The sequence below is a fragment of the Coregonus clupeaformis genome, chromosome 13 (genome assembly GCF_020615455.1).
Source record: "Coregonus clupeaformis isolate EN_2021a chromosome 13, ASM2061545v1, whole genome shotgun sequence".
Classification (NCBI taxonomy): domain Eukaryota; kingdom Metazoa; phylum Chordata; class Actinopteri; order Salmoniformes; family Salmonidae; genus Coregonus; species Coregonus clupeaformis.
This window is the reverse complement of record NC_059204.1, coordinates 37702739-37717137: the sequence shown is the minus strand read 5'-3', so window position 1 is coordinate 37717137 and position 14399 is coordinate 37702739. Positions and strand designations below refer to the sequence as shown.

The 14399-nt window shown below is 41.9% G+C and overlaps 1 protein-coding gene and 1 long non-coding RNA gene across 4 annotated transcripts; both read right to left on the bottom strand.

Annotated features, from left to right (window-relative positions):
* Positions 1-3885: 3885 nt before the first annotated feature.
* LOC121579906 lies at positions 3886-6590 on the bottom strand. 2 transcript variants are annotated; one of them, XR_006002959.1, is made up of 3 exons: positions 6538-6590; positions 4964-5086; positions 3886-4203 (listed from the first exon to the last, which is right to left on the bottom strand). It is a non-coding gene; the product is annotated as an uncharacterized LOC121579906 (long non-coding RNA). The 2 variants fall into 2 exon arrangements; XR_006002960.1 differs by lacking the exon at positions 6538-6590 and adding an exon at positions 5197-6528.
* A 1091-nt stretch (positions 6591-7681) lies between these two features.
* Positions 7682-10287, bottom strand: LOC121579905 (dehydrogenase/reductase SDR family member 13). Of its 2 annotated transcripts, XM_041894874.1 has the most exons (6): positions 10055-10287; positions 9811-9863; positions 9463-9581; positions 8851-8974; positions 8432-8758; positions 7682-8254 (listed from the first exon to the last, which is right to left on the bottom strand). In XM_041894874.1, the coding sequence occupies exons 1-6, from the start codon at positions 10129-10131 to the stop codon at positions 7995-7997; spliced, it is 960 nt and encodes a 319-aa protein (XP_041750808.1). In that variant the 5' UTR covers positions 10132-10287; the 3' UTR covers positions 7682-7994. The 2 variants fall into 2 exon arrangements, with proteins under 2 accessions (XP_041750808.1, XP_041750809.1); XM_041894875.2 differs by lacking the exon at positions 10055-10287 and having other exon boundaries at positions 9811-10040.
* Positions 10288-14399: the final 4112 nt, after the last annotated feature.

Below are 14399 nucleotides of genomic sequence, written 5' to 3'. Positions count from 1 at the left end.
CATCCATAAATGGTCAAAAAGACAGTCAAAATATAAATCATAAGGAATAAGGTTTTGAATTGTCTGTCCTATATCTATGAGATATAAGAAAGCTCAGGAAATATTTTAGTTTTTTGGACACATATTTAACCCCTTATTTTTGTTGCCACAAAACTACCTCCATACTTCCATTCATTTGTTTGGGTTACCTTCAGACGAGTCCCGTGTTCGTGAAAGTCTCATCTTTCCATAGAGTGGTCACATTAGTTTGTAGGAAAAACCGTTCGGACGCTACATATGTTTTTGTGAGAAGACCGATTTTCGGGATGTCTCATGATCTGACCAGCACCGCTGTAGCTCGGCCACCTTCCACGGCAGATGCGGAAGGCCAACATAGGTGGATGCGGCGGATTGAGACGCAGCCCATGCAAAAAAAACAGACATCTCTAGTTAAACTGACAGATTTTGATGGGGATTTTTCTTATTATGCTACTTCGATTGACGCACGGGTGCGTCAATAGACTCTTAAGGAATTGAATACATATTCCAACAAGGGTTTGATTGAGCAAAACATGGGTACATTGAAAAAAGGTTGAACTTAGGTTACACTAAAACCATCCAAATGCTGCACCTTGAGAGGAGCACAAGAGATGTCTGTCTCCCAACTGGAGAATGTAGCGTAGCCAACCAACCCTTTGAATGCAATCAAACAACAGCAAGGAGGGCCACTTAGGGTTCCGTCATGATGAGAGGGGAGGCCGCAGTGAGACTGACTGTAGTGTAGAGCAGCCCATGCTCTAATAGGGAACTGGAGGACCCTACAGTAATTGCTCACTACAGTCTCATCCTGCTACCGTCACCTCATACTCTCAGTAGAACACAACACACCAGTTCATTTTAGAGGGCTTTGTCCTACAAACTCTTGTTGTTATTGTGTGCTAAATCAAAGCGATTTTTGCATCAATACTTAAATGTCATCAACTTTGCAAGAGCAACTGATGAAGGAATCAAATGTCTGACCAATACTACTGCCTTGGTGAAGTGCCCCTTGCAATCCACAAAGCTCATTTTCTAGAAGAGTCATTTCAGTGTAAGATTACTATAAATGCAGGGCATTTAGAGAGCAACCTCATTTTGTGAACCGCTGACCATTTCATTCCACCTCAAATTGCTGTGGCTCAGATGCCCATGTTATTGAGAATAAAATAATTGTGTGCCAAGCTTTGGTAAAAAAATATATTATGTACTCCATTGCCGCTCTTTTCCAAATGTTGTTTTGCACAATTGCAGTTCAGAGAGCTTCAGTGCTTTTAAAAGATTCCTTGTGGTATTTCCAATCAGAAATAATAACAGTATTTGTTGACAAGTGCAAAGAGAGAAGCTGTAATGATGATATTTGAACCCTGGGTTCAAAAAGCTATAAAATCCCCTCCACTACCCCACAACAAACTCCCCCTATTTGATTGTGTGATCAACCATTATTCTTCAGAACATGATGAGTATGTGTATTTCAGAGTGCACAGCAGATGTATGGTTAGCACAAACATTTACAGAATAACTTTTGGAGACATTGATCACTGTTAATAACAACTGCCATGACGACTACATGGGCCACTACATGGGCCTACAGCCACAGAGGAAATGGGATTACAATTTAAATTCCTTCATATAAACCCAAGTCAAAACCTGAATAGTACTGTAACATCTTTAAAGAGGGTATTCTACAAACAGGATCAAGGAGTTAGCCTGCTAACTTGCCTAGATATTCTGAAATAACTTTTTATTTTTTAGAAAGATATGCTTGAAATGGTCATGGTCTACTTAACTCAACAACCAAAAACAAATAACTAAGTTTAGCTTTCTTTATGAACCAGAAAATAAATGTATTTCTGGTTGATTATCAAAGTTAGCTGGATAACTTGACCCTGCTTTGTAGTACACCCCTCTGGGTAATTCTGAGAAATTGCAGTTACAATGTATAATATCTCTGATCATTTAAAATTACAAATCATAAGCGGCTACATTTTTTCTAATTGCTTTTTTCTGCTCCACACATCTCCTCCAGGTCGGTGGCAGCAGACATATGGGCCTGTCTGTTTGTGATTAACATGTGAAGTGAAGGGGACAAGCTGACACATCCCGAAACCCTTGAGCAGATCCCCTCTCCCTCTCCCTCCTCCACCACAGTCTGGCCCCACTGAGTGCACAGGGAATTTACATTTTAATAGGTAGAGCTGCTTGGTGCCTCTGCATGAGAGTGCAAGCTCAGCCGAAACAGCAGGTGACCGCTCCCCGAGTGTTCAGAGCGACCCCCCGAGACAATGCACATCTCATATCAGCACAGGACCCGCAGACAGGCACAAAGCCTGCTAAGACATAAGACAGTGTTCAAACACTTTAGGATCCTCTCCTTATCAATTAGTGTCTTTGTTAATGACCTGATCAAGTGTTATACAATATAACACATACATCATCAGTGCCAGATTCTAAGCTTATACTATGCTCAGAACACCTTACTGACAACCCACTAAATCACAAAGGCCATCTTGGTAGGGACATGGAATGGGAAGCCGTTCCTGGCACAGCCACTAGCTGGCACAGCCACTAAGTCATAAAATCTGATTTTAAACCTAACCGTAACCTTAACCACACTGCTAACGCTAATGCCTAAGCCACCTTAAATTAATACCAAAAAGCTACTTTTTGTTTTCATGAATTTTTACGATACAGACAATTTTGACTTTGCAGCTTAAGCGCTCAGTTCTGCCTCCAGGGTAAGACTCATGACAATAAGCGTCAACCTGGAACTATATAACTCACAGTGGAGGGAATAGCAGCAACCAACGCAGTACATTTCCCTTTACACCCAAACAAAATGTGCTGTTAACGGTTTACTTTCTTATGCATGTGGATTAGTTACCACTTCATAATATCCCAATGTCCTAGAAGCAAACCCTAGGAGAGCAGTGACCTTGTGAAATTCACTGCCAGATGTCAACTAGACATTTGACTCAACCCCAGAATAGTGTCAGCTCCAGGCGAGCAGTCAGCTGAAGGACTCCTCTTCCCCTCGATCGATAACTATTGAACATGCCAAAAGCAATCAACACCAATTAACTGTGTGCATGTTGATGAGTATGTAGAGCTTATCAAAACTGTAGGGCTAAGAGAGACAATGCCTCCTGTTTTCCATAACTAGTAATCAAGTACGTCAGGCCAATTCATGGTCAAGCACTGCAGCACACTGGGAAAGAACAAACAGGCCTGGTTATAGAGCCACTACTACTGCGCTGTTCTATGTTGTAGGCAAGTATTTACTTCGTAGTGGAGATTACATTGCCACAAATTCTATTTTTTTCAATGGATGTAACTATGCAATCCTTGTAACTACAGGTTCAGATAGTAACAAGAATCGATAAATATTTGCCAATCTATTAAGACACGCATATGTATATGAACGGTCTGAGGCAAAAGCAAAAGAACAAATCCTAAAAATGAAACTTTTGGTAAATGCTGAAGATGTGATAATGTTCACAAACTATATACAGTACACACACACACACATATTCATGTGTGCACATGAATGATAAATGAGTCCCCAGGTTAAACTCAGAGCGACAGTCATCAAAGGGCAAATGTTGCCTATCAATAGCAGCCGCTTGTTCCCATTATCAATTTTAAACAGTCACTGACCCCCCCCTCCCCTCCCTTCCTACTCAAAACCAGCATTGACAATCAATTTAGCTGAACCTAATCCCCTGACCCTTTCTGATAATAGCACAAAAGTAGCTATTTTGCCAGGCACTACATTCTCATAAACACTTTTTATGGATTCAACATGCACATGTGCAAAAGTCTTAACATCTCAAGAGACTAAACATTAGAAAGATAGAAAGAATCCAATAATAACTTTGAGTACACAATGTTTTATTGAATTGAATTACATTGTACTGTTTACATTCAGACATGCAGTTAGCATGAAGGTCCAGAGCAGTGCAGAACAGCACGGCGAGGGCACATCAGCTGCCAGAGAACAATCAATCAGCCAGCCAGGCCTCTAGACTCTCAGAGACCCTGATGGCTAATTGATGCAGTAAATCCAGTCATTAAGCCCTGGGAGGAGTGCCTGGGAGGGAGTCCAAAGTAAACACCTTGAGTTGTGTAGTCTAGTCGGTCATCGATGGCCATCTCTACAGGACGACAGGAGTAAGTGCAGCAGGATGCCTGGAGAACACAGAGGGGAGGAGAGGAAGAAATGGGATGGATTATTCACACTGAACAAAAATAAAAATATAAGTGTTGGTCCCACGTTTCATGACCTGAAATGTTCCATACGCACAAAAAGCTTATTACTCTCAAATTCTGTGCACAAATGTGTTTACATCCCTGTTAGTGAGCGTTTCTCCTTTGCCAAGATAATCCATCCACCTGACAGGTGTGGCATATCAAGAAGCTGATTAAACAGCATGATCATTAGACAGGTGCACCTTGTGCTGGGGACAATAAAAGGCCACTTTAAAATGTGCAATTTTGTCACACAACACAATGCCACAGATGTCTCAAGTTTTGAGGGAGCGTGCAATTGGCATGCTGACTGCAGGAATGTCCACCAGAGCTGTTGCCAGAGAATTTAATGTTCATTTCTCTACCATAAGCTGCCGCCAACGTCATTTTAGAGAATTTAGCAGTAAGTCCAACCGGCCTCACAACCACAGACCATGTGTAACCACGCCAGCCCAGGATCTCCACATCCAGCTTCTTCACGCCCACAAATGGCTGCACCCCAGCCAAGTCATGTGAAATCCATTGATTAAGGCCAAATGTATTTATTTAAATTGACTGATTTCCTTATATGAACTGTAACTCAGTCAAATCTTTGAAATTGTTGCATGTTGCATTTATATTTTGGTTCAGTATATTAAGTATTCCATCTCTCTTCTTTTTCAGAGACAATGAATGCAGAGGGACTAGTGGTATACTGTACCTGTAGCCACAAACACATTGAGGGATTCGACACCAGGCCAGGGTGCAGGTCTCTGCGAGGTGCGATGGTTAGCAGGGCCTCAATGCAGACGCAGCTCCCGGGACAAGCCTTACCTTTCACCACCTGAGTGAGGACACAGCAGGGTGGACTTAGGAAAGTGCAAAGCAATTAAAACACACGCACGGTCCATGGACACACACACACACACAGAGAGGAGAACAGGAAACACTTACCCATCAGCAGAAGTGTAGGTTTGGTCATCTGGAAATTGGAAAATGTCATGACAGGAACATGAGAGTTCTCTGGTTTAGCTCCCACTGTGCCAATAAGCTGCTAGCCTTGTGCCACCTTTACCGGCACAGAACAGACCCTAGTCATCAGCTAGTGAGGACTATGAAAAATCAATAACTCCTAAAAGTTGAGGTTTAAAGTTGGCTCCATATAGGTCAAAAGAGCTAACACTAAAGACAAAATTATTATTGTTTTAAAGCTCTCATGCTCTCATAAAATACTGAAGCCAAACAGTGAGATTCTGAAAGTAAGCTGACCAGTGCATGACCAGGCTAAAATGCATTGGGAGAGGTACAATACCTTCAGCATATGTGTGAGGCTGTCATAGCATACACTCCCATGAAACCCTGGTGGACCCCTCCTGAGCACATCTTGTTTAAGTCCTTCGTACTAACCCCCTGGATCTGCACACCCTGTCTACGGGCCTCCTCACACACCTGCCGTAGAGAGGCCAAACGAGAGGCCAAACCCTCCTTCACAAAAAGCCTGTGTGACTTCCTTCTGCCCTGGGTGAGAGCCAGGAGACACGCCAAACAATGTCTCATCATTCCTGTCTTCTTCTCTGGATAGTCCTTCTCTGGAGTCCTTTATTAGCCTCTCACCATCCTCTGGAAAGTCATCCAGGCTGAGCTTCCAAAGCACAGATGATACTCTGCTGTCTGCATTGGGCTTCCTCTCCAGGGATGCTTGGGTCTCTTTCCCGGCACAGCAGGCCAGTATCCGGGCACAGCAGGCCAGTGTCACAGACCAGAGCTGGTTAAGGCACTGCATCGTCACCTCACAGCAGTCCTTTAGGCCAGATGAGAGAACTAGTGGAATGGTAGGATGCAGAGTGAGAACCCACTTTCATGTTTGACTCTGACACGACAGTCAACAGTCTACTATGGACAAACATCCTGGAACACTTACAAGCCAAATTCCAAGTTCCCATGTTTATACATTGAGTAGACATAAATGGCTCTAGCTACTGTGATTGGATGGTCAACTTTTAGGGCGCTGGATGATAGCTATAAAATAAATGAGCTTCTACCTCTACCATCAGTCACGCAGGTTTCCTTCAGCATCAAGCAAGGCACGCTTGCCAGCCAGCTTGCTAAAAGGTTAGCTTTGGGACACATCATCAGGAATGTCCCAAAGCTACTAAAAGGTACGCACACTGGACACAACGTCGTGAAAACTAAACTTAAAAAAAAAAAGATGAGCTGAATTTAAACAACATATTACGCTAATTAGTTTTAGTTTGTACTTTCTAAAGATGCAGACCAGTCCCAATCATCACTTACACGAAGTGTTTTCCAGCCAGCATGTCTGTGCGGTTTCCTCCTCCTATTTTTTCTTCATCCTTTATGGTGAAAATGCCTACTACGAGATTCAACACTATCCTCTAGTGTCCATTTATGATATTGCATGTCCATACATTCAGTCGTCACAAATATGATTTTTAAATTGTAATTTTGGTTCAAATTAAATAAATCTAGTGTTTTTCAGTTGTGTTATTATACTTTGGGGTAAGCATGCCTCACAGAAGATAATCTTATTTTACCTTTCAATTTGATTTATTCAACCTTTATTTTTCCAGGTAAGTCTCATTGAGATTTAAAATATTTTTTTCAAGAGAGACTTGGCCAAAATAGCAGCAAAGTTTAAAACACATTTTTACAACATAAAACACAAAACACTACAGTTTAAAAACATAAATGTAAACATTGAACAGACAACAGTTATTTGAATCAAAACAACGCCTTTTTACCCAACTCTGTATGTGCCTTAGGCACAGTCAACAGAATACAGTTGTGGTCGTAGGCAATAGTTGATAGAATGACTGACAGTGAAAACATTTGACAAGGCCCTCCCAGCTCACCCATCCAAGCAGACAAAGGCAGGCCATGTTGCAGCAGTTGCTTAAACCACATTGTTGAGTAGTTTTTAAGTGATGAGAGCACTTGGAGACAACGAGGCCAAGGTTCAGAGCTGTTCTGAGAAACCGGTGTGACCGGTCTGACTGCTAATATACAGTCTCATGCAAAGATTAAGTTGACGGGTGTGTGAAGGATGTTCTTTCTGTGCACCAGCCACTTCGTCACACCCAAGCAAATGCCTCTGGTGTCAAGGAATGCTGTGGCACGGTAGTGTCCAACGGGAAATAACCCAACGTCTTGACCATTAGACCCCCTCTGGGGCCGAGGGTGACTGATTTTGAAGTCTCAGGCAAGGCCTCATTACGAGACCATGAGCCCACTACGGAAGCTTCAATCAAAGTTGTACAAGGTAGTGTATGCAGTCTGATTACACTACATGCATAGGCCCAATACAATCACTAGTTTGGTTACATGCTGGAATTAGTCACCATTTCATATCCGATAGAGAGCTCTATTCTATTTGAAATTACAGTGATGGCAACAATAAGGCAAAGCCTAAGGAAATCAATCACTTGGAATCTTTTTATTATAATAAGTCAAACAGTTTCTACAAGAGCTTCCTAAGTCTTTGGACCTTTAACTGTCACAGGCACACTTACTGCACACTGATTATCGTCAATACAAGACACACCACAAACAGGATGTCACCAACATGCATGGTGTAGTGAAAGAGGAGATCAGCTAATGTATGAGCAGTTTCTTGTCACATTGATCCATTTTGATGAGTGTTCAATTAGCGTTTTTCCCCCAGATCTAAAAACCACCAAATCAAAAGCAGTGTAAGCAGTCTTTTACACAGTGTGTAACATTGCCCCCTTTTCCTAAAACAGACCGCTCAGCCGTTCACTAACTTCCCACAACTTCTTGGCCACAGCGTCGTCTTTGCCTTTGGGAACCACTTCCTGCGGTGCACAGCAGAAGAAGTAGCGTCCACTCAGAGGCTCGATACCCTCCTGGAGGGCACAGTGGAGAGTGGTCTGGGCACCGGATTCTGGATCCAGGAACAACAGTCTAGCTATTGGCTCGATGATGAATCTCTGCCACAGGCTGCAGTTTCGGGATAGCTCTGTTTTCACTACTCCTATAGGGGGGAAAAGATAATAGGATAAGAAAAATAATACAGGTGAACTTTCAATGATCCAACACAGGAAAATGAACACCCTTAGTATGTATCCCAGGACTTGTAGTGTGTATCAGGACTCATTGTGGTTCATAGTGACAGATCTACCATATAATAATCTTGAAGGAAATGACCAACCTGGGTGAACACTGTAGCAAGTGACATTGGTACCCTTCAGTCTCTTGGCCAGCTCGTGGTTGAAGAGAACATTGCACAGTTTGCTGTTGCAGTACGCGTGAAAGAACTGCCAGCTGTACCTCCCAGTGCCCAGGTGTTTATTAGTGATAAGGGCATCAAAGTCGATGTTGCCCCAGCGATAGGCCATGGATCCCAGTGTGACTACACGGCCCCCAGTGCCCTCCTTCAGGCGGTCCAGCAACAGACAGGTCAGCAGGAAGTGGCCAAGGTGGTTGACCCCAAACTCAATACCAAAGCCATCAGCAGTGCGCCCATCCGCCACAAGACCTGAGGGAGAGATCACAGATGGTTCAATAGCTTTTTTCTACTCATGTTTTCTTTTGAATACAATTAAGAGAAAAAAGTACGTGACCACTAACCGGCATTATTAATGAGCAGATCCAGTCTAGCCTCGGTCTTCAGGAAGGTCTCAGTGAAAGAACGCACTGCCTGAAGGCTCCCCAGGTCCAACTGCATGTACACCACATCAGTGCTGCCTGTCTCCTGAAATACAAATCACAATTTGTTAGGCCTATATTTACCAGACCTGGGTTCAAATACATGTGCATTTGAGTATTTTTGATTTAAATACGTATTTTATTGTATTTAAATATTTTCTAATAATGTGGCCCAAATCAAATATTTTCAATTTATTTCCTATAAATAGCCTACTATTTGAAAATATTTTCAAATAATTATTTCTAATATTCTTTTCAAATACTTGGGTTAAATTCATGGGAGTGTTTTTGAATCAGTTTATTTGTGTATTTTAAAATACTTTCTCAGTATATTTCCAAATACATTCCAATATTCAAAATAGAAAAATCGAAATACTTACTTCCAAATGTCTTTGAAAGTAATTGAAATACCCTAAATAGTATTTGAACCCAGGTCTGATATTTACAGGCATACAATATGTTCAAATGATACATCTCACTAATTAATATTCGAATACAAATGTGGAATGATTGATTTTCATAAGATTCTTGTACCCTTTTTATATCACTTATAGCAAGTTCAGCTTTCTCTTGGTTGCGGCATGCCATGATTACTCTTGCACCCCTCCTGGCAAGCTCCAGAGCAGTGGCTTTCCCAATGCCAGTGTTGCCACCTATAGGGAGAACAAGACATTGACTCAGGGCACATAAAAATAACAAAATAAAATTCGGAGTTCCAGAGGCAAAACAAACCTGATTGAAACCCCAAATTAGATAAATATCATAGGCTGCATGAGACAGACAACACAGATGACACCAATGAATGTATTATTTAAGAAAATGTCCAACAATTTTATCAGGCTTACAATGCAGTCAAACATGTTTAAAGGATAACAAACGAACCTGTTAGTATTACAGTCTTCCCTGCCATCGCTGCATTTCCTTTAAATCTGGAGCTTTTGAAAATAGTTTTAACAAGGAGAACATACAGTGCAACTACAACACCACCTGCAACTAGTAAAGGTAACATTATGTTTTTTGCCCGGTCGTTGGTGTCCGGACTCAATCTCCCGCTCGTGGAAGTGCAACAAGTGAATATAACATAGTTGCGGAGCAGGCTTTTTGTTAGGCTACCTGCAAGACCTACCTGTCCCACCGGTTCCCCGCTTCCGATTGATCACCGTCAAATATTCTGACCAAACCGGTCCTGATGTGTTTCCCCATTTACTTCTAGAGATCTATTCAATTGCGTCCCCTGCTTCCGATTGATCACCGTCAAATATTCTGACCAAACAGGTGTTGATGTGTTTCCCCATTTACTTCTAGAGATCTATACAATTGCGTCTTAGCAGAAAGGAAGAGGAAGAGAGAGGCCCAAATCGGCGGAAAATCTGTCTCCCTCCAGCAGGTGGCGTTTTTTCTTTGTTTCGCCCACCAAGCAAGGAGTTTTTGAATGGAGGTCAATGTGTGTCGAATTTGGTAAACAAAAAAAATGAATGGCTTATTTGCTACGTGAGGTTTATTTGATCTAATAGAAGTTACTTAATCCTTAAATTGTTATGAGTGTACTGATATAAGTAGGACACGTGACATCCAAGTTTGATTTTTTTAAAAAACACTTTATAGGAGTTGTCTCCAGATGGCTCATGGCATTAGGGCTAGTAGCATAGCATCTCTCTCCATTTAATACAGGCGGTTGACGTCAACAACCCTCGTCGAATATTTAAAAAAGGATTACAATAATGAGATGTATCCACCAATTCAAAGAAAGGATAAGCGGGTGCTACACAGCCCGCTGTGCCGCTTTGTGGACAACATCTCCCATTGTTAGGGCGGAGAGACATGTATCTTGTCAGTATATCCATAATCTTTGGTCTTAGTGTGCCTGACACAACCTGTTCTTCGTAGGTGGGTTTTTATTGCTGACTACAGCCTGAAAAGGTGGATTGCTGCCCGCTACTGGATGCAGAAAACTAAAAGGGGTAAATCCAAAAAAAGGAAAACATAATACCAAAAAATATAAGAAGTAAACCTCAGTCATTCAAATTCACACAGATCCAGGGACCTGAGAGGACGGAACTGCTCCAGCCAGTATTCCATGCAGCTCCTTGCCTGTGACATCGAGGACCACTTTGGATACAAGCGTTTTAATTAATACTATTAAGTGATATACTCTGGGTCCACATTGAGCATTCTGTTATATATGTCTGTTACCCAAAATAAATTAAATCCTTCAATCCCAAAAAGCATTCAGATGCAGATATGATGATATCAATCTTTCTTGAATTCTTATCCACTCTGGCAGGGGTGTTTATTACCATAGCAATCAATGGCAAAATGTTTTTTTCACTAGGACTCAGAGGGTTTCTGGATCCTGCACCTGGCGAACTGCACCCACAGCACTAGACTGTGGTGCCTCCACCATGGCGACCAACACACTCCCACTTTCTTTCACTCTTTTCGCCGCCTAGGCATAAGAGACACGCTGGACAGCACTTACCCTGGCAATCTCTTCCTTTTTCACCCTTAGAAGGCACTCAGGGTACTCGTGCATGTTCCCCACCACAATTCCAACATTCGTTGTCCTCTTCTATCTTAGCAAGAGGATCACTCATATCCAGTTTCCTAAAAACACTCGACACATGTCCAAACGCTTTACAGTTTGTACATTGCAATACCCTGAGAACAAATGCTCTCACAGAATAATTAATATAACCCATCATGATGTGTGTAGGGAGAGACTCCTCATCAATAAACAGTAGCACAGACATACTATCCTCCTTTCTTCCACCGACCATATGAGCCAACCGACGAACACCAGGAATTTATCTTGATCGTCTCAACCTCAACTTCCCCACTGACCCCAGAAATCATTCCCTTAATTGGTGCCCTGCTCTGAAAATTGAAGCAAATCACCCCTTTCTCCTTCATTCTGGTGAGGTTGTCTCCTAAATCTGGATTCAGGTGAGTCTACATAAGTGTAGCAAAAAGTGGGCCTTGGTTTTGTAATCTAGGCTACTCAAACTCAGCAGGGTATTATGTATCTCACCTGGTGTTGAGAATTATACTGAATAGGCCTATCTAGTCTGCTGTGTAAAGCCTTGTAGACTTTTCATCAAACTTACATTTTACTAGTAGCCTACAGGCTGCACTTAAAGACTCGGCATACCTGCCAAAATTTGAACTGAATTGAATCTCTGCACTACAACTTTTACTTTTTACCTACTGCCAAAGGCTTATACTTAAACTGAATGGAACAGATTTCCACATTTCCAGCATTCAATTGGACTTGAATACTTTGCTGTTGAAAATGATCAGGAAAATCAACACATTTTCAGGATGTTCCCATCACCCACAAAATCTCACATCATAAAATATAATCTCATAATATCCCTGTCATTTTTGGCCTACAGGCTGCATTTACACAGGCAGCCTAACTCTGATCTGCTTCTTCTTCATCTTTGAATTTCTATTGGCGGACTAAATCTCAAAAGGTGTATAGCCGCCACCTACTGGGTGGGGTAAAAACGGAGAAACTAACAGAGAAAAGGAAATGGGGAAGTGTGAAAAACATACTCATAATATGCTCAAACTCATATTATTCCCCCAAAAATAACAATAAAAACTCAAATCAATGTACTCCTTCAGTCAGTTTGAAATGTCTACTCAGATCCCTACACAGGCTCTGGGGCCTGAGAGGACAGTATTCACTGCAATGTTTCAGCCATGAAGTCCTGAAGATCCAACAACCTTTTTTGCTGCTTTCACGATGATATCCAGTTTCTTCAATTTTATTAGTTTGTCCTTTCAATTAATCACCTGAGCAATGAACGCAACAAAATCCACCTACTTCAGCATTAGTATTTTATCTCACAAACAACATCAACAGGCTGCTGGTCATCCACTGCCATAGCTTCATCATATCTACTCTCTCCTTCAACAATTTTCACTGCCTCCACATAGGAGACCTGCTCGACAGCCCTGATCCTCGCTACTTTGACCTCCTTCACCCTGACAGGGCACCCAGTGAACTCTGGAACATGAAATTCTGATATTTTCCCAATAATTGGTCTTTTGACCAATCAGATCTGCTCTTGTGCCTTCGCTAAGCCACGCCCCAGAATTTTGGGCAACCAATCGCAGCGCTCCAATGGCTAGCAACTGTCGTCGAGTCCTATCACCTCGGACAAGCTCACGTTTGAAACACATGAAAGCGCAGCATTTTTAAATGGGTGGCAGGTAGCCTAGCGGTTGGAGCATTGGGCCAGTAACCGAAAGGTCACTTGTTTGAATAAAGGTGAAAAATCTGTCAATGTGCCCTTGAGCAAGGCACTTAACCCTAATTTGCTCCAGGGGTGTGGTACTACTATAGCTGACCCTGTAAAACAAATAATGTCACCGCACCTATCCGGTATGTGACAATAAAACATCATATATATATATATATTTATTTATTTTAAACCCAGAGGCGCAACATCATGAGACTTCCAGGAGTGCTTACAAAACAGACCAAGCAGACCAGGCCGGGGGTTTGGAGTTTGAGAAGTCAATGAGAGAAGTGAAAAATCAGTTTCCTGATTAGCAAGGGGTAGTCTGGTTAGAAGGGGGAATTGGGCTTCCCGGGAACATGTTGTCCGAGGTTGCAACAGTAACCAACGGGGGCTTAGCGAAGGGTCAACTGGGCAAAATATTCGAATTGGACTGCCTGTGTAAACACAGCCTTAGAAAGACTCAGCATACCCGCCAAAGCATCTCTAAACTGCCATTTCTTCCCAAGGTAAACCAACAGGTTTATTTTAGTAATAGCTATCTCTGATTGCATGAAACAGTGTAGCCTATAAGACATTTTGTGTAGACAATACAATAACAGAGGCAAAGATTGTAAATGTAAAGATTCCTTTATCGAACTTTTCACCAGAGGAGGCTGGTGGGAGGAGCTATAGGAGCCACATGTTTGACTCAGTTCCATTTACTCCATTCCAGCCATTACAATGAGCCCATCCTCCTATAGCTCCTCCCACCAGCCTCCACTGCTTTTCACCCGCTGCCAGAGGCTACAATCGACAGATTTCCAAAGTTCCAGCATTCAATTGGACTTGAATACATTTCTGTTCAAAATTATCAGGAAAAGCAAAACATTTTCAGGATGATCCCATCACCCATATAATCTCAAAATATAACAGGCTAAAGCCATTTGAATTCAATCCCTTTTTGGCAGCATACCTTTTGATTTAAACAAAACTTTCCATACATGTTTGACCATGGAAGAAGTGGTCAGAAAGTTAGTTTTTGGACCTGAATGCCAAATCCTTTAGAAGATAGAGGTGCTCAAAGTTGACACATTTTGCATACCCCACCATATCATGAGACATCCATGTCTTCATCACTGGAAAAGATAAACGGTTGAGTTTGATATCATTTAAAAGCTTACAAACAGGGTTGTCAAACTATTTTATAATTTCTTGAAACATTGACATTTTAAATTTTTTTAC